This window comes from Melitaea cinxia, chromosome 9, assembly GCF_905220565.1.
Source record: "Melitaea cinxia chromosome 9, ilMelCinx1.1, whole genome shotgun sequence".
NCBI lineage: Eukaryota > Metazoa > Arthropoda > Insecta > Lepidoptera > Nymphalidae > Melitaea > Melitaea cinxia.
In genome coordinates this window covers 4,476,608-4,503,561 of record NC_059402.1, presented here as the reverse complement: position 1 = coordinate 4,503,561, position 26,954 = coordinate 4,476,608, and the positions used below count along the sequence as shown (strand labels likewise).

The following is a 26,954-nucleotide window of genomic DNA, read 5'->3' as shown; positions in this document are numbered from 1 at the left end:
CACTAGTAAATAAAGTAGTAATTTATTCGGCATTCGGTTTAATTACTGGCAGTATTATTGCCAGTGCGTACATTTATATTTTATTTTAATATTTATTCTACTCTATGTACCATAGATTTTAGCACTCTTCGGTGCGAAAGCAAATGGCCGCCGGTTGTAATATTACATTTTCTTAAATTGCGTCTAATGTTCGTTATTTCAAGTCAATGTGTTTTTACAGTATTGATAGATAAATTAAGTTTTTTCATAGGAAGTTAAAAGTGAGTAAAGTGTGAGATTATCTTATTATATAGTGGTTACCGGTAATGGATGTTTATAGAAGTGAAGCCTTAGTGATTTTATATAAAGCATCCACGTGTATTTTTTAGATATAAGGCGCAGCGATGTCGCTGCCGCCCTATCTATTGGGGCCCAACCCATGGGCCACGATGATGGCCCAACAGCAATTAGCAGCGGCGCAGCAGGCAGCATTGCAAGCTCATGCCGCCGCGGCTGCGGCTGCACCTCCTGTGCCTCCATCACAACCTCCTAAACCCCATCACATTCCTGAGGAAAAGATTAAAGAAAAAGGTAAATTAGTAGTATTCTATGTAATATGTTTAATCTCTAAATCTGTATGTAGGTCTAGGTAGGTTTACTATACAAAGGCTTTGTATGTGTACTATTTTGCACGAAGATTCAAAATATACTTGGGCAAATAAGTCAACGTCAGGTGTTCAAAATCAATTACTTCTCTTTGATTTGATAAGTGGTTACTGTAGCATAGAGACCTCTACAACACCAAAAGCAAGCATTTCGTCAATTTATGCCCGTCCCTTTCAAGGAGCTCAGCCTAACTTAGTGCAGAAACACAACACTACTTGAGATCATTAGCTACTCTTTACAACTTTAAAGTATAAAAAACAGCTATAGTGCCCTGTTGTGGATTAAATGAATGCATCATTGCTTGTAATTAGTGCAGCCATTGGTGATGAAACAATTATGTAATTTTGTATGTTTTGTTAGCAACCCTTACATAAATAAATAAATAATAGATGCAAGAGATGGTAATTTGTGATATATATAACAAGTTAAATATTAAATAACTGGGTATATGGTATCTAGCCAAATAAATATCCACTTTATACAGACATTTGTGTTGAGTCTTTGGTACAGAGTATACTGGGATAGTTAAAAGCTGATGCTAATGGTTGTGGATACAGTCTGAAACCAAAATTTTGCTTAGGCTATATAAACTCTCCTAGAGGGAGGGGCATTTGTTTTGTTTCTGATTTTATAACATTCTACTGAGTTTTAAACTTTTATTTACTACTTCACTCTATTTTATTTAATACTGTAACCCCATCTTGTCAGCTGTCTTCATTCTGACAGTAATATTGTTCTTGAAATCTCCTTCTCCTCTTCCTTTTGTGATAAATCTTTTACAATTCAAGCCTCTTGCCTATGGAATATATTGCCCTTGAATAATAGATGTGTACAAACAATTGCAATTTTTAAAAAAAACTGTTAGGAAGTATTTTCTTGAAATTCAACAATAAACAAGTAATTTATACGTATATAATTATGAATGTTTGTATGTATGTATATATTTATTTGAATATATTTATTATAAATTTATTTATAACTTGTAAAATGGGCGAATTAAGATGTCGAGTTGCGGAAAACAGCCCATGTTTATCAACATCAACAACATCAACATTATAACTTGTACAACCTATGCTGACACTAGACCATTTCCTTAGCCCTAAGGTCGCTTGGAAAAGATTGTTTCTTAGCAATAAGGCCACCCTTAGATGATTAATGATATTATGCTAAAATCTTTCTTTCTTACATATTTTCTCGGTTTTTGGTGTACAATAAAGTGTATTATTATTATTATTATTAATTTAAATACAATTATTATTATTATGAAGAGTTATCTTTTGAAATGATCAATACTATTATTACATTTTATTGTAAAGTTTTTATTTCTATATTACCACAGTCATTTATTATATTATACTTTTATACTTACCAGCTGTCATATATGAATCCCTTCATATAGGCTTTAAACTAGAAAATGCGATGTTACTACAAATTGATGTAGACCAGAACAGGGAATTCCAAGTATAATAAAGAAACTTAACTTAAATTTTTTAAAAGATAGGGCTTGTGAGAAATACCCACTGATGTTATATACCTTGAGCAAACCATTACTTAAGTAAAAGGCTATAATATCATTATACTGCTGTGTATATAATTAATATGTGAAGCAAAAACTATGTACCCCTTTTTTACAAAAATTGCGCGGATGGAGAAATATGAAATTTTGCACACTTATAGTTTATATAGAGGAGAGCAGAATGCAATTTTTTTTTTAATTATGCATAAAAAATACATTACACTACCATTTATTTGACACACACTTGCATATATACTCTTTTGTTTAATGTTCAAACTTATAATTTAAATTAATAATGATCGAATTTCGAGACCAATTATTAATATCTGAGAATATTGTTTTTTTCGATTTGTTTGAACTTATATACTCTAATATAGGTTCATAAAGTAACCATTGATTATTAAAGAATTGTAATGGCATCTAATTTTACAAAAGCAATCGAAAATTCAAGAATAAAAACAAATCCATTGTATTTATGCTATTTTTTTATTATATCTGTTAATAAAAATTAATTTTAAAAATATTTAAGTGTGTTATGTATCCCCATGGCCTAAATTTCACTAGTGGAAGTTCTATGATTGAAATTATTTCCTGTGGGGTATATCAAATCTTGCAATCGATATGAGTTTTCATTAAAGTATTTATGAAAATTGCTGTAATTGCAGACATTTACGTATTCTAGATTCCATTAAAAAAGAATTCATCTACAAAATTAAGTTTAATGTGAGATGTTTTATTTTTAATTTATTATTAAAAGACACCTTAAAATCTTACTTTTTCCTACAGCTCAAAAATGGCACCAACTTCAAACAAAGCGTTTTGCCGAAAAAAGGAAATTCGGATTTGTAGATGCACAAAAAGAAGACATGCCACCAGAACATATCCGTAAAATTATCAGGGACCACGGTGACATGACAAGTCGAAAATACCGTCATGACAAACGAGTTTACCTTGGAGCTTTGAAATATATGCCACACGCTGTCATGAAACTGTTAGAAAACATGCCAATGCCCTGGGAGCAAATCCGAGATGTTAAAGTTCTGTACCATATAACTGGAGCTATCACATTTGTAAATGAAATACCATGGGTCATTGAACCAGTATATATAGCGCAATGGGGAACAATGTGGATTATGATGCGTAGAGAAAAACGTGATCGTCGCCATTTCAAACGTATGAGGTTCCCGCCTTTCGATGATGAGGAACCCCCGTTGGACTATGCTGATAACATTCTTGACGTAGAACCTTTAGAACCTATACAAATTGAATTAGATCCTGAAGAAGATGCAGCAGTGGCTTCTTGGTTTTATGACCACAAACCACTGTTAGGTACTAGACATGTAAATGGGTCTACATACAGGAAATGGAATTTGTCATTACCACAAATGGCTACTCTATACCGCCTTGCTAATCAATTGTTGACTGATTTAGTTGATGATAATTATTTCTATCTGTTTGATTCTAAAAGCTTCTTTACTGCAAAAGCTTTAAATATGGCCATACCCGGTGGACCAAAATTTGAGCCACTTGTAAAAGATAACTCAGCTGGTGATGAAGATTGGAATGAGTTTAATGATATAAATAAGATCATTATTCGCCAGCCAATCAGAACAGAATACAGAATTGCATTTCCATATCTGTACAACAATTTGCCGCACTTTGTTCAACTTTCTTGGTAAGTTTAAAATTTTTCAAAAATTAGACCAAATTTTAAGAAGGCAATGAATAATTAATATTTTTTATTTATTTAACAGGTATCATACACCCAATGTGGTGTACATAAAAACGGAAGATCCAGATTTACCGGCTTTTTACTTTGATCCATTAATCAATCCGATCTCCCATCGCCACACAGTGAAGTCCCTAGACCCAGTGCCTGAGGAAGAAGATTTCCTATTACCAGAAGATGTATCACCATTCCTTCAAGAGACTGCATTGTACACCGATAATACTGCAAATGGCATTGCACTTTTATGGGCTCCAAGACCATTCAACATGAGATCAGGTAACATACTTATTGCAGGTTCCAAAAGAACAAAATGTTTCTCTTATATGGTATTTGTTCGTTCAAAGATTAATTTTCAAAACTATTAATCACCTTTCCCCCCATTTCCGCAAATAAAGTCCTCAGTAGATACAACTGAAAAATACAATTTCTAGATGACCAATTTTAAATTACCTCCTAAACTGTTTTTTTTTTTTGTAATACACATTAATTTTACAACATTTTTAATATATAAATTGTAATATCATAGGGCGTAGTCGTCGCGCTATTGACGTTCCCCTTGTCAAGACTTGGTACAAAGAACACTGTCCGCCCGGTCAACCTGTCAAAGTACGAGTCTCTTACCAGAAATTACTCAAGTACTATGTACTAAATGCACTTAAACATAGACCGCCAAAGCCGCAAAAGAAAAGGTAATTAAAATATTCTTTATAAAATCAATTATAAACAAATAACCCACACACTCAACGGTCCCTACCAGGATTTACTCCTGTGTCCATGCCCTGGAAACAAAATACACAAGCACAAAAGACCCAGAGCATGGCAAACATCTGTATGGTCAACAAAAATGTCTGAATAGTGTGGAAATCGAAACCGTGACCACCAGCGCAACTGCCATATAGCTGTGAGAGTTGCGCTAACGCGTCGTCAATTACTTATAAATACTTTTTTTTATTTGTATTTTTTTTTGTCTAGGTATCTTTTCCGTTCCTTCAAATCAACAAAATTCTTCCAAACGACGACCCTTGACTGGGTGGAAGCTGGTCTTCAAGTTTGTAGACAGGGCTACAATATGCTCAACTTACTTATTCATCGAAAAAATCTCAACTATCTCCATCTTGACTACAACTTTAATTTGAAACCTGTCAAAACACTCACCACTAAGGAGAGAAAGAAATCTCGTTTCGGAAACGGTGAGTATTCAAATAAAATATAGACCCCTAACTATGAATGGTGTACTATAGAGGTACTCCATACTGGTAGAACTTATAGAATTCATCATTACAGCCTATACAGTCCACTGCTGGAAATAGGCCTCCACAAGTTTACGCCAAAAATAGCGTAAACTCATGTGTTTTGCCCATAGTCACCACGCTGGGCAGGCGGGTTGGTGACTGCAGGGCTGGCTTTGTCACACCGAAGACGCTGCTGCCCGTCTAAGGCCTGTGTATTTCAAAGCCAGCAGTTGGATGGTTATCCCGCCACCGGTCGGCTTTTTAAGTTCCAAGGTGGTAGCGGAACCGCGTTATCCCTTAGTCGCCTCTTACGACACCCATGGGAAGAGATATACTTATAGAATTAGTTTACTATATATCCCACTTAAAAAATGTGCCATTTTTATTACTTTAAGAATGTAATTTCCGTACGAAATTTATCTGGTAAGAAATACTTTTATCATAATAAAGATTATTAACCGATTAATTTAGTCATCTTGTCTGATATTATCTTACAACAGAAACTGTCTAATATTGAGAATCTCTTTGAGTTTTTAAAGGTTTAAATCTGATTTTCTTTCAGCGTTCCACTTGTGTCGTGAAATTCTCAGGCTTACTAAACTGATAGTGGACTCTCACGTCCAGTATCGACTCAATAACGTCGATTCCTTCCAATTGGCTGATGGTCTGCAATACATTTTCGCACACGTCGGTCAACTGACCGGCATGTACAGATACAAGTATAAGCTGATGAGACAAATTCGGATGTGCAAGGACTTGAAACATCTCGTCTATTATAGATTTAATACAGTAAGCTATTTATAATTTTTTTATTATTATTCCTATACACGATACATCATATGTACTGTAAAAATAGACACAAAAAATTTGGTGATTTTTTAGTGTGTTTTGTCACACTTTTTCGAAGGCAGATATTATCTTTGTAGTTTTTTCGGTTTACTTTAATATTTATTATATTAAATTCGATTGTTGAATAAAGTTATGCAAAGAAGGAGAAAACTTCACTTGATTGCTCTGTGAGTAAAATTTCTGTTGAATTTGTTTACGTCGATTTACGTATTTTTAATCGTTCCGACAAAACATTTTTCGTTGTTTTCGTCTTAGCATATAGTAGAACAAAACAAATAATTTTTTAGAATATATATTCTAAAACTTTTTTTAACCAATTGTGTAAAAAAATTATTTGTTTTGTTCTACTAATAGTATACTACTAATATTTCTTATGATTGTTCTTATAGGGTCCAGTATCAAAAGGACCTGGGTGTGGGTTCTGGGCACCGGGCTGGCGTGTTTGGCTATTCTTTATGCGTGGTATTACACCTCTACTGGAGCGATGGCTCGGAAACTTGCTGTCGCGGCAATTCGAAGGACGACACTCAAAAGGTCAGTTAGTAAACTTCGGTACTAACTATTATTGGTTAAAATGGATTTATAAGTACTCCATAATCCTAAGCATCTCATTGTAAAACAACCTGAGAAATTATCACACTTTTGAAAATTACCTCTTCATGTGTAATTAACTAATTATTATGTTAGTAATGCTGAGACAATAACTTTGTTGTTAACAAGGTGTCGCAAAGACGGTGACTAAGCAGCGCGTAGAATCCCACTTCGACTTGGAGCTACGCGCGTCTGTCATGCACGACATCGTCGACATGATGCCCGAAGGTATCAAACAAAACAAGGCTAGAACAATCTTACAACACTTGTCTGAAGCCTGGAGGTGCTGGAAAGCTAATATTCCCTGGAAGGTGCGTTATTGAAGTACAAGATTTAAAGATATTAAACAGATATAAAGTATATTGATGTATATTACTATTGTTATCAGTAGCATATAAATATAAGTAGCCTCTGTTTGTCCACACCTAAATGTGTTGTCATCAATGTCACCATGTTTCTCGTTAGTTACATGTTTTAAGCAATAACTTAAGTCTCTTACTGAAGCATAAATCAAATCAAATCTTTTATAGTTGTCCTTTCTGAACGATTTTATCCATCTATTTTCCTTATAATAAAAAAAAAAAAAAATCGCTAAATTTATTGCTAAGTGCAAAAGTCCAGATGTTAGGACCAATTCTACCTGAATTTTACTAAGCTTTTTTAATATCCTAAAGGTTCTTAAGAAATGGGAAGTTAGAAAAATGTAATAATTAATTTCTGGTCAGGTAGTTTGTGATAAAAACATAAATAAGGTTTAGATATATTTCGTTTTGACATAAAAAAAATATGTAACTCAGGTACCAGGACTTCCAACACCGATAGAGAACATGATTCTCCGTTACGTGAAAATGAAAGCTGACTGGTGGACCAACACTGCCCACTACAACCGTGAACGTATCCGTCGAGGCGCCACCGTTGATAAGACTGTTTGTAAGAAGAACTTGGGACGCCTAACCAGGCTGTATCTGAAAGCAGAGCAAGAAAGGCAACATAACTATTTGAAGGTAAAAAATTCATGAGTTTACTAGTGGACCCGGCAGACATTGTCCTGCCCAGAAAACGGCTACCAAATTCGATTGCTTACATACCGATAGCAGCGCCACCTACCGGGTTCAATTGAGATAAAAACTACCCTATCTCCAGAGTTAGACCAACTTACAGATGCTTACACTTGAATTGTGACACGAAAATTTTATACATATAGACTAGCTGATCTGGCGAACTTCGTATCACCTTATTTTTTTCTGAAATATAATAATAACATAATATATCAAAATAAAATATAGCCTATCTTTTAAGTTGGATCGAACTGCACACGGTGTGCGAATTTTATTATAATCGGTTAAGTGGTTTAGGAGTCCATTGAGGACAAACATTGTGACACGAGATTTATATATATTAGATTAGGTCTATTACTAATTGTATCTATAATACCTCTCATGCATATAACTCAAACTATTATAACTGTCAAATGAATACTTTCAAAGAAAAATGAATCTTATTCATCAAAATCCAAAATAGAACAAGATAAGCCCACAAAATCCTGTCTCAAATCAATATAAAAACGGCAATCACTGACCAACATTTGCATTTATTTCACATATTGTTATGTTTCACTATATAGCCAACAAACCAGATTCATAAACTGAAATATGTTAAGTATTTTAGAATAATAATAAAATTATTGTACACCAGAACAATATAGTCACTGTTGTAAATGAAACTAAAGACATAATGTTAAACAAAATAATTAATTTCTAAACAGGATGGACCCTACATTTCACCAGAGGAAGCTGTGGCGATCTACACAACAACAGTCCACTGGCTCGAATCTCGCCGTTTCGCGCCGATTCCATTCCCTCCACTTTCATACAAACACGACACAAAGTTGCTTATCCTAGCTTTGGAACGGTTAAAAGAGGCCTACAGTGTTAAATCCAGGCTTAACCAGAGTCAAAGAGAAGAGTTAGGTCTTATAGAACAAGCCTATGATAATCCTCACGAAGCTCTGTCGAGAATCAAGCGTCACTTGCTTACACAGAGGACTTTCAGAGAGGTGAGTTTTATTGTTTATTTTACTTCAAGGAGTGTAAAAGTTACATACTAACCTATTTTGATTAATACATTGCTTAATATAGTGTTTTTAAAAATAAAGAATATGAAATGAATACTGAAGAATGTCCCAAACATTAGCAAAGGAATGTAGTTTTTCATTATATATATATTTAATTATAGTATATATTACATTCATTTATATGTATACTACCTGACCCTTCAAACGTTGTTTTGCCATGTATGTTATTGCCCCCTTAATCCCCCCCCCCCCCCTTATAATGTAGGGGCATAAAAAATAGATGTTGGCTGATTCTCAGACCTAGCCAATATGCACACAAAATTTCATTAAAATCAGACCAGCCATTTCGGAGGAAAATTGTAACTAACATTGTGACACGAGAATTTTATATTAAGATTTCAGTCTGAAACCTATTTAAAAAAAAAAACTAACAAATCACCCCCTTAGGTGTTTTCACCCAATTTCATTTTAGTAAATTTATTATGTAAAAACCAATTCACAAATTTTAAAAATAGGACAAAATTTTGTAATTTTTAAATGAACCCACAGGTGGGCATCGAGTTCATGGACCTGTACTCGCACCTGGTGCCCGTGTACGACGTGGAGCCGCTGGAGAAGATCACGGACGCCTACCTGGACCAGTACCTGTGGTACGAGGCGGACAAGCGCCGCCTGCTGCCGCTCTGGGTCAAGCCGGCCGACACCGAGCCCTCGCCGCTGCTCGTGTACAAGTGGTGCCAGGGTGAGATACAGACACGACCGCGAGAGATGATCACGGCCGCTATTATTACTCGACTTTTTTTTATCTTCCATTACACTGCAATCTGTCGCCACCGGGACATTTATCAGTGTGTAGGTTGGAATTCAACTCGATATTTAACCTTTCCATTCAATAAATAAAAACACTATTTCGGTGTTTGCAAATTATAAATTATAAAAATGTCAAGTGTGTGTAGTACCCGTGATTCTAAAATGTATGTTGTTGAAGTTTGAAGATGAAATTAGAAGACATCGGAGAAGTGAAAACAATGATGCGATTGCCCCGAGTGTGTGTTGTGGCAAAGGAGATCAAAATGGTTATACCATCCCCTTGTTACAAACCTCACTTTGGTTGACCGTACATATCTACAATGAAAAATTGAAGCTCAACATGTATCAAGAAAAAATTGAAGTGAATAATTGCACTATGTGTCATTTTTATTATTGATGTGTTTATAATATTTATATTGTTGTGCATTTTAATTAATTTTTATTAGTTTAAAGTTAAAAGAAAAGTTACTTCATATTTTTTAAGGCTAAATATTATGTGTCTAATTATTCTAGAATTTGTAATAAGTATAAAATATATAAATATTTAAAAAGTTCGATTCGTTAAAATTGTCATATTTATATAAAATAAAAAATTTTGTTTCTTATTAGGACTATAAGTCTGTTATATATAAATATGACTGTTTGGATTTATAGAAAATTTGTTTATCCAGGTATCAACAACTTGCAAGACGTGTGGGAGGTCGGTGAAGGCGAATGTAACGTACTGCTGGAGTCTCGTTTCGAAAAACTTTATGAGAAGATCGACTTGACGCTACTCAACCGTCTCTTGCGTCTGATCGTGGACCACAACATTGCTGACTACATGACTGCTAAAAATAACGTCGTTATTAATTATAAGGTATTTATATCTAGGCTAGGCTAGGCTTTAGATTAACAACCGTCATTTTGAAGTTAGGTTAGGATTTTTTTTATTTTTTTTTTGTAACGGTATTATGCCGATAAACGCTCAAATTTTGAGCTTAGATAATTCGACGGTTCTTAATCTAAAGTCTTACCCTAGCTTTAGATATATTCACAATTATAGTAAAATTTTGATAAATAAAAAAGAAACGCCGAAATATATGTACGTGCATAACTTCCGAAATGGATTATTCTTTTTTTTATTTTATTAAGACAAAAAAATGACCTAAACGTTCCACATTCAGTGGCGGTGCGTTAATCACCAGATAGAGTGAGCGTGCGCGCTAATTTAATAGCTTGTGATATTTCACAGAATTCGCAATAACTTAGATCTCGTAGTGGGTATAACCGGTTGGGTTTTTATATGATGAATCGCGTAGGGGTCCTGAATCCAGAGAATTCCTGTGCTCTGGGGGCGGTAGATGACTGTAGGCAGTGTCGATCGCATTGTGCTACACCGTCTATCGTCTGAGACTACGCTACTGATAAATAACAGCCCCTATGAACAACAAAATAGATTGTACAAGCAACTTATTATTATTTTTTCTTTCAGGACATGAACCACACAAACTCCTATGGTATAATTCGTGGGCTCCAATTTGCATCATTCATAGTCCAATACTATGGCCTAGTGCTAGATTTACTTGTACTGGGTCTACAAAGGGCCAGTGAGATGGCTGGTCCACCACAACTGCCCAATGACTTCCTCTCCTACCAAGATAGAGCTGCTGAACAGGCTCATCCTATCCGACTGTACTGCAGATATATTGATCGCATTCATATATTCTTCAGGTAATTAAAATTTGTCTATATGAAATACCATTTGCGCTATAATTTTATTAAATTACTTTAGGAATATGTGAAGCAAACCAACATTTACTACAATTTACCAACTCCTATTGTCTGGTCTTTTACACTTGTCAATAGAGCAAAGCAAAAATTTGGGTTATTACTATTTTAATTAGCTTAATAACTCATCTTTATTTTCTTAAAAATATATTTCCATTTCAACAAGGGTCATGCAACTACGATTTTTATTGTAGTGTTTTGTACCTCTTAAACATGTAGCAATTTTTTTTTATTTGTATAGATTTAAATTATAGTTTTGTAAATTTTGTCATTTAGATTCACGGCAGAAGAAGCTCGTGATCTGATCCAGCGGTATCTCACAGAGCATCCTGATCCCAACAATGAGAATATTGTTGGCTACAACAATAAGAAGTGCTGGCCCCGAGACGCTAGAATGCGCTTGATGAAACATGATGTTAACTTGTAAGTACTAACAATTTTGATAAAATTATATTTATATTATTATTACTACATTCTACCTTATGAGCTTTTCTTTAAAGTATGGAAATATTTATTTCAGTAGGTAAAATTATAGAAGAAAAATGTTTCGATACACTTAAGTTTAAAAATCTGTACATATATGAAGTAACTTTAGTGTTTAAATATTATAGCTGTGCGCCGCGGTTTCACACGCGTTAATTTGAGGAAAAAAATAGCCTATCACTCACCTTGGTAAATGAGTTATCCAACACAAAAATAATTTTTCAAATCAAACTGATAGTTTCTGAAATAGCGTGTTTAAACAAACAAACATATTGTTTAGCTTTATAATTTTTTTATTTATTGAATAAGAAAATATAATAAACGACAAAAATGCTTGTCTCTTACGCTAAAACTACTATAAAATTTAATGTTTCTTGTTCACCCAATTTCATTGACACAAATGGTGATTTTTTTTATTTCAAAATCCTACGAGTCTGGGTCTTATGTGGCTAAAATCGGAACAGCTAATATAATTTATATTTCTAAATAGACTATATTACTTGACAGAGGTCGTGCAGTGTTCTGGGACATTAAGAACCGTCTTCCGCGATCGGTGACAACTATCCAGTGGGAGAACAGTTTCGTCTCTGTCTACTCCAAGGATAATCCTAACCTTTTGTTCAACATGGCAGGCTTTGAGTGCAGAATATTGCCAAAGGTATGTTATTTTAAAAAAGAAAGAAACACAAATTGAAAACCTTCTACTTTTTCGGAAGTCAGTTAATAATTAAAAAAAAAGTTTTTAATTGCTTTTGATATATTTGTTGAAAGCTTTAGGGGAGGCTTATGCCCAGCCGTGGGCGTCCGTGAGCTGATGATGATGATGATAATGATGATATTTGTTGATGACAATCGTTACGTTAAGAGTTTAGCCTACGTTAAGAGTTTAGCCTATTTAGCCTTTATATGTATTACTTGAATAAAATGCTCAATTTGAATACAAAATGAGACTTGCTAGGACTTGAATACATTAATAAATGAATTTTTCACATTATTCACATGAATTTTCTTCTCTCACTCTCTTATGTATGTTTTCTTAGCCGATTTCGACTAAAGTGACTACTACTGTCGATATTACCGTACATTATTGTGTGCTCTTTCATGTGGTGCAATAGCAATCTTGGTAACAAAGATAGACTTGGCTGATTTTGGAGTCGTGTAGAATGCACATAGACGTCGGCGCTGACGACAGCAAAATATGAACTTCTGGGAAGCTTTTTTTATTAATGCGTGCCTCTGCATTCCATAGTGATCAGTACAATGCGCTCACTTAGCTGTCGGCGACGATGGTTAGCGTGCGCTCAGGGTATCTCTAAAATCAGTCTAAAGCTTTAAATCTTGTAACTTTGTCATGTGAGAAAAGAAATAAAAATTAACGAGTGTGCTTGAGACCAAACGATTGAAGTAAAAGTTCTTTAGCTCCATCTAATCTAAATTTCCCTCTCAACTCCCGTTCGCCTCACCCGATCACACTTCGTACCGCTCTCGTTACTCATCCACCACTTTACTCCCCAAGCCGATCGTGCAAAAAGAAGTTTTACTTCAAAAAGCTTGTTAACGCTGAAGCCGTTCCTGCCCCCAGTGCCGCAGCCAGAACGAGGAGCTGTCGCACCGCGACGGCGTGTGGAACCTGCAGAACGAGGTGACGAAGGAGCGCACGGCGCAGTGCTACCTGCGCGTCGACGACGAGTCGCTCGCGCGCTTCCACAACCGCGTGCGCCAGATCCTCATGGCGTCCGGCTCCACCACCTTCACCAAGATCGTCAACAAGTGGAACACGGCGCTCATCGGTATTTACTTATTTTTCACGATTCAGCCTTTCATATCCCCCACATTTTAACCGAGGTAGGGCACAGCAAGATATATCCTGCTCAAAATCTGGAGCAGCCCAACTGAGGAAGTACCTCGACCTTACAGAAGATCACAGCTGAATAATGTTGCTTTCAAGTAGTATTGTGTTTTTGGTGGTGAGTAAGGTGCCCAGATCTCCTGAGGGGGTATTCGGAGTAGAGACAGCGACGCGCTTGCGATGCGTTTCGTGTTGCAAGCATCTATAAGCTACGGTAATCGCATACCATCAGGTGAGCCATACGCTTGTTTGTCGACCTAGTTGTATTTAAAAAAATCTTACTGCTGGGCATAGGTCTCATTCTGTGTAGGAGAAGGATTGCAGCTTAATCCACCACGCCGCTCCACTGCGGCTTAGCAAATATATTCCCTACTATGAGTAATAATCTCTATCAGGTGTATATGATAGGGTGAAAGAGGTGTTATCATGGTGAGATATATCGGTCGCCTACCTACTACCTACCTAATATGATAAACAGTGCAATAAAAACAACAAATAGTTTTAGTGTGCAATCTGTTTCTAGAGAAATATCAATATGCATAAATACACTATCACAAAGATATTACTAGATAATAAACAAAAATTAGGTAGACTTTATTTTATTATATTTAAATAATGATTTGTATGCGGCACAAACCCGCCTGCCCAGCGTGGTGACGATGGGCAAAACACATGAGTTCACGTTATTTTTGGCGTAAACTTATGGAGGCCTATGTCCAGCAGTGGACTGTATAGGCTATAATGATAATGATGATGCGGCCACTTTGTTAGCTCTATTTAAGGTCATATATTCCAATTTTTTTTTTACTCAATTAAGTTAATAATGTCGACCTGTGTTACATTGCAATTAGTTATAAGAAATATATTTTAACAGGCTTAATGACATACTTCCGTGAGGCGGTCGTCAACACTCAAGAACTGCTAGATCTACTCGTCAAATGCGAAAACAAAATTCAGACCCGAATCAAAATCGGTCTGAACTCTAAAATGCCTTCACGTTTCCCGCCAGTTGTGTTCTACACGCCGAAAGAGTTGGGTGGTCTTGGAATGTTGTCTATGGGACATGTTTTGATACCACAGGTTAGAATGATTTTTTTCCTTACTTATTATGATTTGTTGTATTTATTATAAAACAGTTTGTCAGATATTTGTATTGTTTATGAGTAACTTTTGAATTTGAAATTGTTGCAATATCTGCACCAGTAAAAACAGAGTTTTCATTGCATTGTTGTTTTAGATGTTGTTATTGTTTGTGACAGTTAAAGTCACACTCAATATTTTTTTCAGTTATTTTAATTTTTTCTTCTTTTTCATTCCACCGTTTACTGTATGTAATTATTCGTAATTACAATTCGTAAAAATGTAATTACAATAGTAAAGTAGTAAAGTCAATTTTGACTTAGTATTCCAATTCTAATTTTTTAATTTTAGTCTGATCTCCGTTGGTCTAAACAAACAGACGTGGGTATCACTCACTTCAGATCAGGAATGTCACATGACGAAGATCAACTTATTCCCAACTTGTATCGCTACATCCAACCCTGGGAGGCAGAATTTGTTGACTCACAGAGAGTGTGGGCTGAGTATGCTTTGAAGAGACAAGAAGCTAATGCTCAGAACAGGTTAGTTGATAATTTCTTATCCCGTGTTAGGTATTTTTTAGTGTTAATATTTTTAACAGTCAGTCTTATATAAGCTACACCATCTGTATCTGCTATTTATCTGTAACAATGTTCTAAAAGTAATGTAAAATTATTTTAAATGTGATGAATCGCGTAGGGGTCCTGAAACCAGAGAATCCCTGTGCTCTGGGGGCGGTAGGTGACTGTAGGCAGTGTCGATCACATTGTACTACACCGTCTATCGTCTGAGACTACGCTACTGATAAATAATAATCAATTAAATTCCTATTTATAATTAAAATATATGTTACTTTATATTTCATTTAATTACAGACGATTAACACTGGAAGATTTAGAAGACTCGTGGGACAGAGGTATACCAAGGATCAATACATTGTTCCAAAAAGATCGACACACTCTTGCCTACGATAAAGGATGGCGTATAAGAACTGAATTCAAACAATATCAGGTAATATTCCTTAATTCTTTACTTGTTTTTGTCTCGTTGCCGCGCTTTGTAGGTTTTGAAGTTGTAGAAATAGAATAATAAACTAATTTTAAAGTTATAAAATTTTAGTAGCACGCGGTCAGAAAACGGGGTAGGTTCGGAATCAGGCGCGTTAGGCACCTGATTTTCAGCCTTTATTTCCTTAGCTGGCCCACGCCGCGACAACGTACCTTAGAAAGTAAAATGGAAGGACACTGGCCTGACTAATTCCCGGCGATGATGGTCTTCAGTTCCGTCTTCGTCCGATGACCGGCGGAGATCTCCACCGGTGTAAATGCCGGTAATCAGTCAGCCCGTTATTAATCGAGGGCAGTGACTCGATTTGTAGCAAAGTATAATTAAAGATATAAATCTAAAAATAAATCCTGGAACGAAGAAAGTTCCGAGTCAGGAAAAGAACAATTCAGAAACCAGTGTCACAATTAGCAAAATAATAAATAATTACAATTTTCTCGTTAAGTTAAGAACACTAGCAATATGTAATTATAATAGATATCATGAGAACTTACCCCAGCGGGATTTAGGCCGAGTTAGGGTCGAGGTTAGGTCTCGAGGTTCGGCGGCAACGAAGTGCAAAGAAAAAAAAACAAAGACACGCGAGCAAGGCGCTCCTTCCCGCGCTTGGGAATATTGACAAGCAAAAGTCTATGCGTTAAGCAGTCTGTATTTTTATAAATTATTAAGTTTAGATTTAGATATTAAATTATTTTATAATTTAAGGAGTAGACAGGAATATTAAATTTAGAATTTCTAATTACAATTAAATTGATTTTATTAAAGAAAGATCAATAATTACCAAAAAACATCAGCGGCATCTATCAAGTCTGTTAGAGAAAAAACGCCGATATGAAACACAAATAGTCACGAAGTGTTGAAAAATGCCGATAGATGGCGCTACAAGTAGAAGCATGATAAAAATAAAGTGAAAAAACTTAACCTTTACTACAAGATCTTATTTATTAGAGTAACGTTCCAGCACAACGTTACATCGTAAGTTCTATTGCCTCTAGGTTTGCTTTCCTCCTTGAATCGTGTGTAAATTATGTTATTATTTATATGTATACAAATTTTAAAATAATAGAAAATATACAGCCATTTTAGATCAACCTTTAACAGGCATTCAGTTGCTTATCTTAGAAACAGCTGACTATATGTGTATATTAAAGATATTTATTTTATTTATTGCTAATCATTTTAATCAATGGATAAAAATACTTTATATGTATATTGATTGGTGTTCGATGTTAATATAATTTAATTTTCCAGGTTCTAAAACAAAATCCTTTCTGGTGGACGCATCAGCGTCACGATGGTAAACTATGGAACTTAAATAACTACCGTACAGACATGATCCAAGCGCTCGGTGGCGTTGAAGGCATACTTGAACATACACTCTTCAAGGGGACGTACTTCCCCACGTGGGAGGGTTTGTTCTGGTAAGGAATCAATACAAAATTAAGTCTTAATATTCAAATGCTTGTGTTTTAGATATTTCTAGAGAAATATCTAAAAAATTATTTGTAAAAATATCAAAACAAAAAACTTTAAACTTCTATTAACTATTTTATATTTAATATATTTATATTTAAGGATAATTAAAAGAAAACTTTTATTACAGGGAAAAAGCGTCAGGTTTCGAAGAATCAATGAAATACAAGAAATTGACAAATGCACAGCGTTCTGGTTTGAACCAGATTCCTAATCGTCGTTTCACTCTCTGGTGGTCGCCGACCATAAACAGAGCTAATGTGTACGTCGGTTTCCAAGTATGTCATATTTTTTTATTATTATTTGCAAACACAGTTTTTAAACATACCATTTTCCACACTGTTTTACTTCAAATCTATATATCTAGCTACCACTTCTGATCTTTAAAATATTTTTCTATCAAACTTTTATCACAAACAGTTGACAAAGCACTGTTTTGATTTGGGCTTGTTGTGTTAGTTTTAATTGAAAACGTAACAGAATCTAGACTAGAGAGGAAAACAATAAAACACAAACATCTGTGCATATTAATAGTAGTATATATTTTAAATATAGTTTAACGCTTTCAGGTACAACTGGATTTAACGGGTATATTCATGCACGGTAAAATTCCCACATTGAAAATCTCCCTTATCCAAATCTTTAGAGCTCACTTGTGGCAGAAAGTCCACGAATCTATTGTTATGGACTTGTGTCAGGTAAGATTTACTGAATTGTGCAGAATAAGTAAAAGTTCGGTTTTTAAAGTTATATAAGCTTTTATATATGTCGGATTGACAGCGTTATTACCGTCACGCACTGTATCTAAATAAATAGGGTACTTATTACTATCATTTTCACAATTTTCTTCCATATAATCCACGCTTAGGATGCCGCGTAGTGCCATTCTTTATGACCGTATTAATGACTGTGTTCGACATCATTATATGTATATTTGTAATGTTTAAAAATTGAAGACTTAAAAAAGTACTGTCCAATTATTAAAATAAAAAATTAATATATTTTTGCAATACAGGTATTCGATCAAGAACTCGACGCTTTGGAGATAGAAACAGTTCAAAAAGAAACCATTCACCCTCGTAAGTCATACAAAATGAACTCATCTTGCGCCGACATACTCCTTTTCTCGGCTTACAAGTGGAATGTGTCACGTCCGTCTTTGCTTGCTGATACAAAGTAAGTATACGAATTAATACATATTTTACATTGGTCATACTTTTGGTAAAGCAATTTCTTTCTAAAGAATCTGTATCAATCTGTTACTATTTTAAAACTAGGTTTAAAAATTTTTATGTATTTTATAAATGATTAATGTCAAAATATTATATATTAAGTAATAACAAGTATGCTCTAATGTGAAACCTGAATACTTTGCATAATACATAGTATATTAAAAAATGTGTTTTTATGTATATTTAATTGAAACATTTTATTTTAGAGACACAATGGACAACACAACAACTCAGAAATACTGGTTGGACATACAACTCCGATGGGGAGACTACGATTCTCATGATGTAGAGCGATATGCTCGAGCGAAATTCTTAGACTATACTACTGATAACATGTCCATATATCCATCGCCCACTGGTCTGCTTATTGCTATCGACCTGGCCTACAACTTGCACAGGTAATGTGGAATAAGGTTTACCCTAATTTAAGTCAAAATATTATAATTTTTTTGGTGAGATTTAGTTGATAATATATTATTTTTAATTATGATTATTTAACTGTGACTGACTGACTGACTGATGATTAATTAATTTAAAAAATAAAAAAATATACTTTTGAAGAAACAGAAATCTGTTCTACGCAAATATGATTATGTACACAACAACCTGTTGTACTAAAAGTCACAGGTTTGTTAACTGTACATGATAGACACTTGTATAGACTGTTTATTTCATGTTGTGCTCAAGATAAAATGAAATAATCCAATTTAGAATCCATTACTAACTAATTTTTTACCTCTAGTGCATATGGCAACTGGTTCCCGGGATGCAAGCCACTCATTCAACAAGCAATGGCAAAAATAATGAAGGCTAATCCTGCTTTATATGTACTTCGAGAGCGTATACGTAAAGCACTACAGCTGTACTCCTCCGAGCCTACCGAGCCATACCTCTCCAGTCAGAACTATGGTGAACTGTTCTCCAATCAAATTATTTGGTATGTAATATTAGATAAATTTAAAAATAGATTTGGCATGTGAAAAATAAAAAAAAAATACAATATAAAAACTAGTTTGTGTCATAGTATTATGGGATAATATAGGATTAATGAAATTTACCTAATTTTATTATTACTTTTATGTTATTGTACTAAAAATTTAAATTAATAATATGGAGTTCTTATGGATCAAAATATGATAAATAAATATGAATAAAAAAGATAATTATCTTTGGTTAATTCATTAATAAAGTGGCATGTTTTTTTCCCTTTAGGTTCGTCGACGACACAAACGTATACCGTGTAACGATTCACAAGACGTTTGAAGGCAACTTGACTACAAAACCCATCAACGGAGCAATCTTCATCTTCAACCCACGCACTGGACAACTGTTCCTTAAGATCATTCACACCAGTGTATGGGCTGGTCAGAAACGTTTAGGACAGGTAAAAATATATCAGGCCAATCCACCAATTTACCAATGAGGTAGTTTTGTGTAAATTACGGGGGCTTCTCTCTTATAAATTTTGACGTAACACTTCTTCACGCGCGTCGAAATGTTCATGAAAGAAAATAGAGGAAATGTTATCCTAATTAGCTAAATGATTTATCTTTTAATACTTGTTTCATAGCTCGCAAAATGGAAAACCGCCGAAGAAGTTGCGGCTTTGATTCGTTCATTGCCGGTTGAAGAGCAACCTAAACAAATCATTGTCACAAGAAAAGGAATGTTGGATCCTCTTGAGGTAAGTCTTGTTATATATAATTTGTTTTTTTTTTTTTTGTATCTAGATTGTAATATCTTTTTTGCTTAAGATCTTTTTGTGTAATCCTTTAATGGGCCTGTCTATAATGAAAAAAAAAAAAAAAAACTAATGAGGTCGAAAGTGTCTAAAATAACGTAAAAAACAACTTTCTTCAATTATATGTTTTATAACAGTATTGTATTTAATTTTTTTTTTTTTAAATTGATAGTTAAGGTGTACCAGTTATAACATACGCATTTCAGTGTTAAAGCCCTTACAAAAATAAAAAGATAAAAATGATAATAAATAAGCTTTAAGTAATTTAATGGTACCTTATAAATTTCCTAGGTTCACTTGCTCGACTTTCCGAACATTGTGATCAAGGGCTCCGAGCTGCAACTGCCCTTCCAAGCTTGCCTTAAAGTAGAGAAGTTTGGAGATCTCATTTTAAAGGCGACAGAACCGCAGATGGTACTATTCAACTTGTACGATGACTGGCTCAAGACTATATCATCATACACAGTAAGTAATTTATTTATTTTACTTCTGCAATAAAAAATGTAATAAGATTAAGTTGATAGGTTTATTGGACCAAACCCACCAAACTATGATTAACGTTTACGCTTGTTAGTAATTGAGGCAACTGTTACATTCCTAGGCTCATAATTAGTCTTTATATACTAATGGTTGTCTATTTCTCTGTAATCTCAAAAATTGCTGTTAATTCTATGAAAGTTTTTTTTAATTTTATTTGTTTTATGTATTAGGTAACCTAACAGCATTATGTTAACTCATCAATAAGCTTGAATTTAGCCAAAATATGATTACACTGATATGAATAACTTACTCATTATGAACAACTTACCTAGCTAGTAATGAATACACTGTTTAAAAAGTAAATGGTTATATTAATCTTATTCAATATTCTTGTATGTTGAAATTATAATTATGATGATAGGCATAATGTATTAAAACATTTAGTTAATTGTTTAAATATTCTTCAGGCATTCAGCAGACTGATCCTAATATTGCGTGCGTTGCACGTGAATACGGAAAGGACGAAGGTTTTACTAAAACCAGACAAGACAACATTAACGGAACCTCATCATATCTGGCCTACTTTGTCTGATGATGATTGGATCAAGGTTGAGGTTCAACTGAAAGATCTCATTCTGGCCGATTATGGCAAGAAGAACAAGTAAGAAACTTTATATTACTACAATTAGAGATCATAATTGTGTATGTAACATATCTAACCTGTGTGTTTTTAAGGGTATATGCGGTTTATTTACATATTCTCTTGCTTTTGTGAGATGCAATATGCTTTATAATGTTTATGTGCTAGTAACCTTGTTATTTGTATTTCATTTAATATCAGATTAATATGTTTTTTATCATTTGGTATTAGGAGATTTCACATATTTTTGTAATTAGTCGAAATTATAAACCAATATAACCACTGCTATAGAAAGAATAACAAATATAAAAAATAATTTAAAGAAAGGGAACAACTCCATATACCTACTTGGTAATTGCATATTTAGCATCTGCAACAAACAATGCTTATAAACAATACTGTTTATTTAACATTAGTTGACTTATCAGTTAAGTTTCTAATTTCATAAAAAGTGATTAATAAAATTTTCTCAACACAGTGTGAATGTAGCGTCACTAACTCAATCTGAGATTCGAGACATTATCTTGGGTATGGAGATATCGGCACCTTCAGCCCAAAGGCAACAAATAGCTGAAATTGAGAAGCAAAGCAAGGAGCAGAGTCAACTCACAGCAACCACCACTCGAACTGTAAACAAACACGGTGATGAGATTATTACTTCAACAACCAGTAACTACGAGTCACAGACCTTTAGGTGAGTTAAGATTGAACTCTAAATATGAGTTTACTCACATATCAAGTTGATGTCCACTAAACACTTGATAGATACTAGAAAATTTGTCACGTTCGAAATGGACCTCTGTCTTACTATGAGGCTACTGATAAATAAATAGTGCAAGAAACTTCTTCGTAATTTTTTTAGATATTAAAGATTTACTTTACTACTTCTATTAAATTCTAACTTGTAATTTTTCTTTTACTAGTTCAAAGACGGAATGGAGAGTACGTGCGATATCCGCAACGAACCTCCACTTGCGTACGAACCACATTTACGTGAGCTCTGACGACATCAAAGAAAGTGGTTACACATACATCTTACCGAAAAACTTGCTCAAGAAGTTCGTCACAATATCGGATTTGAGAGCACAGGTATGTCCAGCAGTTTTCGATTTTAGTATAGTGTGTAACAAAATTTTAAAAATTTAAAGAACTAGACATTGCTTGAAAAAAATATCCGATACGAGCAGCATAGTAAAGACTAGCTGTGCCTACGACTTCGTCCGTCTGGAATAGTAGACTTTGGACAGCATTTTTTCGATATATCTTTTTGTTTATTTTGGATTATAAATACCGTCGTTTGGATATTTACATGTTCAAGGTAATTCTTTAAATTGGCATAACTTTTTTATTTATGAACGGATTGACATGAAACAAACAATAAATGTTAAGTGAAGTTTACCACAATATATTAATGAAAACCGCATCCGAATCTGATAATCCGTTTCGGAGATTAGCGTGCACAAACGCACACAGACAGATATTACGTTTACATTTTTATTATGTGTATATATATATTATGATCTACCGCCTTCTTTTCATAAAAGAGGCATATACACTTCTATCTGGCATAATATACTAGTGGTTATTGTGTAAATTGTAAGATTACAGTAAAGAAACATAGTAAACTCTTCAGCATAATATAAATATTAAAGATTTCTAAAGCACTGACACCAACTGAAAATAACTCGTTACCATATGAAGGTCGCGATAATTGTAACCAACCACACCCTTGTTTAGATTTTTCACATACAAGCAACTTCAATATCCAATATGTAAAGTGATATTGTCCATAGATCGCGTGCTACCTCTATGGCACGTCGCCTCCAGACAACCCACAAGTCCGAGAGGTCCACTGCGCCGTACTACCCCCACAGTGGGGGACACATCAAGCGGTACATTTACCGCGACAGCTACCCAAACACCCGGCTCTTGCCCATCTACAGCCATTAGGCTGGATGCACACACAACCTAATGAATTGCCGCAACTATCTCCTCAGGTGAGCTTTTCAACTGACATCTGCCTACCTTATGTATTGTATACCTAGTGTAGTAGTAAGAAGTACATATAGTAATAAACATATCTTTGTTAAGGTTTTGTTGTTAATGTGATCAAGTTCAGTCTTTAATCGTTCTTGGACTCTTAATGAAATTGAATAACTCTAGTTATTGTAAAACCAAAATCAAAAAGGCTTCAAAGGCACATGTTAAAATGATAATAATCTCTACTTACGAAATAGTTCAAATTAGTAATATAGCTAAAATATGTTGTAACAGTTTTTTTTTAAATTTTGTATTATTGTACTGTTTATTTCATAAATAAAAAAAAAAAAACAAAATAAACTAAGCTATTCCTGTTTCTTTTTTTTCCATAACTTTTCTATTTGTATAAAATGAAATATTATTCTTTGCAGGACATAACAACACATGCTAAAATTATGTCCGAGAATCCTTCATGGGATGGTGAAAAAACTATAATAATTACATGTTCATTCACTCCTGGGTCTTGTTCTCTGACTGCTTACAAACTAACACCTAGTGGCTATGAATGGGGCGCTAAGAACACGGACAGGGGTAACAACCCTAAGGGCTATTTGCCTAGTCATTATGAAAGGGTCCAGATGCTGCTCTCGGATCGTTTTCTTGGGTACTTCATGGTTCCATCGCAGGGCAGTTGGAATTATAATTTCATGGGTAAGTGTTACCTTTATTATATGTATTAAGCGTAGATTCTATGTTTGTGCATTAAATATATCCATGTTCAATAATTTTGACCTCTTTTTATTAAATTTTAATTGTTTGTAAATAAAATGCAATAATTTTAAATTATACATTTATAAATGAGTATGTACTAACCAAACTATAATTAATTAAAAGAAATTTTAACTTTATAAAATGACAATTCAAAAGGACTGAAATCTAAATAAAGTTATTTTTGATTTTGATTTTTGATAAATGTGTAAATTTATTCATTAGGTGTCCGTCACGATCCAAATATGAAATATGGTGTCCAACTTGGAAATCCCCGTGAATTCTATCATGAAGTGCATCGGCCTGCTCATTTCATGAACTTTGCAGCAATGGAGGACTCAACCGCTCCCACACTTGCCGCAGATAGGGAAGATCACTTCGCTTAGATGTAAAATTAATATAGAATTAAAAAAAAATTAATTAACCTTATATTTAATCTTAAGTAAAAGCTTGTTAGTTTTGTTTGCTGAATGTAAGTCCTACTTTGTTTGAAAACTGTAAATAAATGGGATATAATACCAATTCTGTTTTTTTTTTTCGTAATTTTGTATTGATGTTTAAATTAACGCATTTATTAAAAGACTAGACAAGCATGACCTGTTAAATTAAATTTCAGCATTTCAGCCTATTGCAGTCCACTGCTGGACATAGGCCTTCACAAGATTCATCATAAACCAAAATTTCTCAGGACTTGGTGGTGATGCGATTGATGGAAGCGTTACTATAGACGTTAATTCTTTATTGCACTTTAAAAAAAGAAACGAGTAAAAATCATATTTACAAAGAAAGATGACAAGGGCAAACATATCTTTATAAGAGACCAGTCTACCCATGGTGGTGAGAATTGACGGTACCGCGGGGCACAGTAGTGCACGAGTGATTAATAATAATGATTATAGATCTATAAACTTATTCAAAATTAATATAAAAAATTATGCGCTGTCATGGGACACCAGGGAGGTACGAAGTTCCTTCGGATAGTAAAGAAGCAACACAATTTGAAAAAAAAGAATGTTGAATTTTATATATATTTTTTAGTTCTTGATTTTTTTTTTAATTTTGTTAATTGGTTTTTAATTAAGTACATAAAAGTATTTTAGAAAAATAACAACTTCAAGCATCGATGTGATGCAAGACCTAGAACGTGTTGGGGAAGAAAGGAGATGAAAACGGGACCGAAGGTAGGAGGGAGAATTTCGATCATGGAGTATATTATAGAGAAAAGAAAGGATGTCCATATCACGGCAAACGTGGATAGGGATCTTAAGTTCAATACGAAACTGGGAAACGTGATAATATTTTCGTAAACCAAAGATAAAGCGTATCGCAAGATTTTGTGTACGTATTTGTGTTTTTGAGTTTATTCCGGACATACATACAGACAAATAGACAAAAATTCTAAAAACTATATGCTTGGATCGTTACTCATATTAGGGAATATCCGCCAACCCACATTGGAGCAGCGTGGTGGATTCAGCTCTGATCCTTCTCCTACATTGGAAAAGAGGTTTATGTCCAGCAGTGGGATATTACAGGCTGAAGCGTATATTTTTCGTGGATAGTGATGTATCTAGTTATATTCCTTTTTACCTAAAACTTGCAAAAAAAAACTGGTACAATTCAGGTAAACTATGTGAATAGGCGAGGCGAATGAGTTATCAAAATGTGTGAAATTGTTAGAAAATCTTTTATTCTACGAAAGAAAATACCACAGTTGAAACATAGCCCACTTAGTTCACGAACAAGAATTTTTTAAATCTTATTTTAATATTCTACAACGATAATTTTCAACTTGTAGCATTTGTCACAGGAGGCAGTAGGTTGAGTTAATATGCAAGTTTACTCAAAAACTTTACTCCGTTTTATTGATAATTTGATATAAATTATGCTGTCATGCCCTTTTTTAATATATCCTCCAATAAAAACACATTACACAGGCCTCTTATTTTTTGCGAAATGAATACTAAGCTGTTTGGTGTAAGATCTTTGCTTTATGAAAAAAAAAATATGAAAATAAACATGTACTAAACAAGTCGATGTCAGGCTGTATGGATTATAGTCCTTTGCCTTTCCCTATTGGGGATAAATTTTAAAACAACAAGTCGATGTCACTGTCAAAATATAAAATACATGCATGCAATAGGAAGTGGATGTAGGAATTTATTCAAATTCATATTGCTTGTTCTCTAGAGTTTTATTTTTCTTATTCATTGTAAATTGCTAATATGGGTGATCGTGACGATTTTGAAGATCAACAATATCCCGATAACGATGAGTTCGTTCCATACGTGACAGCCGGAAATTTAACGCATCGAATTGGCGCCAAAGTATGTCTGTGGGGAAATGTTACAAAAGTTTCAGCTAGTGAAGGATTTTATGTGAAAACTGTAGACGACCAGGAAATACTTATTAAACTGAAGAGGCCATTGAATGAACCCTTGGAGGGCTGGTATGAGATATATGGTACATCGCAAGGGAAAAGTGTTATTTGTGATGAGTACGTGCCATTCTCGGCGGAAATGACAAAAAATATTGATGTGGAAGGTCACAAAAGCTTAGCGAAATTTTTGTCAGCCCTTGATGATCCATGGAACTTGGGAAACGATGAATCTAACGGCATGCATGGAATTACACCGATGGAATAATCGAAACAAACCAGACATTTAGTTTTGTAAGTTATGAACTAATTCCAATATTTTGTAATTGTTCGAATAAAACATACTTTTCCATTAAGTTTTTTATTTCTATTTACAAAAATATCTGTGTTCAATGTTAAAATTACTCACAATATCCTTATTTATATTATTATATTAACAGTATACTTAAGTTTCTTGATTATACAAGTGTTTTAAAACCTATCAGTGTAAAAGACAATTATACACAAAAGAATAGAATGGCTCTTGTTATAACAGAATAGTACTTAGAAATAGATAATGTAATTATTTTA

The 26,954-nt window shown here is 34.1% G+C and overlaps 2 protein-coding genes across 2 annotated transcripts; both read left to right on the top strand.

Moving 5' to 3' along the window:
- The first annotated feature begins 62 nt into the window (after positions 1-62).
- On the top strand, positions 63-24,529 carry LOC123656225 (pre-mRNA-processing-splicing factor 8). The gene is made up of 35 exons (XM_045591926.1): positions 63-260; positions 369-570; positions 2,948-3,836; positions 3,916-4,166; positions 4,417-4,579; positions 4,863-5,080; positions 5,685-5,911; positions 6,361-6,505; positions 6,692-6,873; positions 7,360-7,566; positions 8,328-8,618; positions 9,186-9,378; positions 10,118-10,305; positions 10,921-11,159; positions 11,493-11,639; positions 12,207-12,357; positions 13,282-13,489; positions 14,423-14,628; positions 14,980-15,170; positions 15,504-15,639; positions 16,945-17,114; positions 17,297-17,444; positions 17,736-17,864; positions 18,182-18,342; positions 18,605-18,796; positions 19,141-19,335; positions 19,611-19,782; positions 19,969-20,082; positions 20,431-20,604; positions 21,087-21,280; positions 21,738-21,953; positions 22,183-22,348; positions 23,053-23,256; positions 23,671-23,950; positions 24,233-24,529. The coding sequence occupies exons 2-35, from the start codon at positions 384-386 to the stop codon at positions 24,391-24,393; spliced, it is 7,095 nt and encodes a 2,364-aa protein (XP_045447882.1). The 5' UTR covers positions 63-260; positions 369-383; the 3' UTR covers positions 24,394-24,529.
- A 1,580-nt stretch (positions 24,530-26,109) lies between these two features.
- Positions 26,110-26,736, top strand: LOC123656221. The gene has a single exon (XM_045591924.1). It carries the CDS (start codon positions 26,233-26,235, stop codon positions 26,650-26,652), a length of 420 nt encoding a protein of 139 aa, XP_045447880.1. The 5' UTR covers positions 26,110-26,232; the 3' UTR covers positions 26,653-26,736.
- The last annotated feature ends 218 nt before the right edge of the window (positions 26,737-26,954 follow it).

Excerpts from the sequence above, each read along its gene's own strand:
- LOC123656225 (XM_045591926.1), top strand. The coding sequence starts at position 384 with ATGTCGCTGCCGCCCTATCTATTGGGGCCCAACCCATGGGCCACGATG. Across the intron at positions 8,619-9,185 it reads CACAGAGGACTTTCAGAGAG|GTGGGCATCGAGTTCATGGA; the intron begins GTGAGTTTTATT and ends ATGAACCCACAG. Across the intron at positions 21,954-22,182 it reads TACGAGTCACAGACCTTTAG|TTCAAAGACGGAATGGAGAG; the intron begins GTGAGTTAAGAT and ends TTCTTTTACTAG.
- LOC123656221 (XM_045591924.1), top strand. The coding sequence starts at position 26,233 with ATGGGTGATCGTGACGATTTTGAAGATCAACAATATCCCGATAACGAT.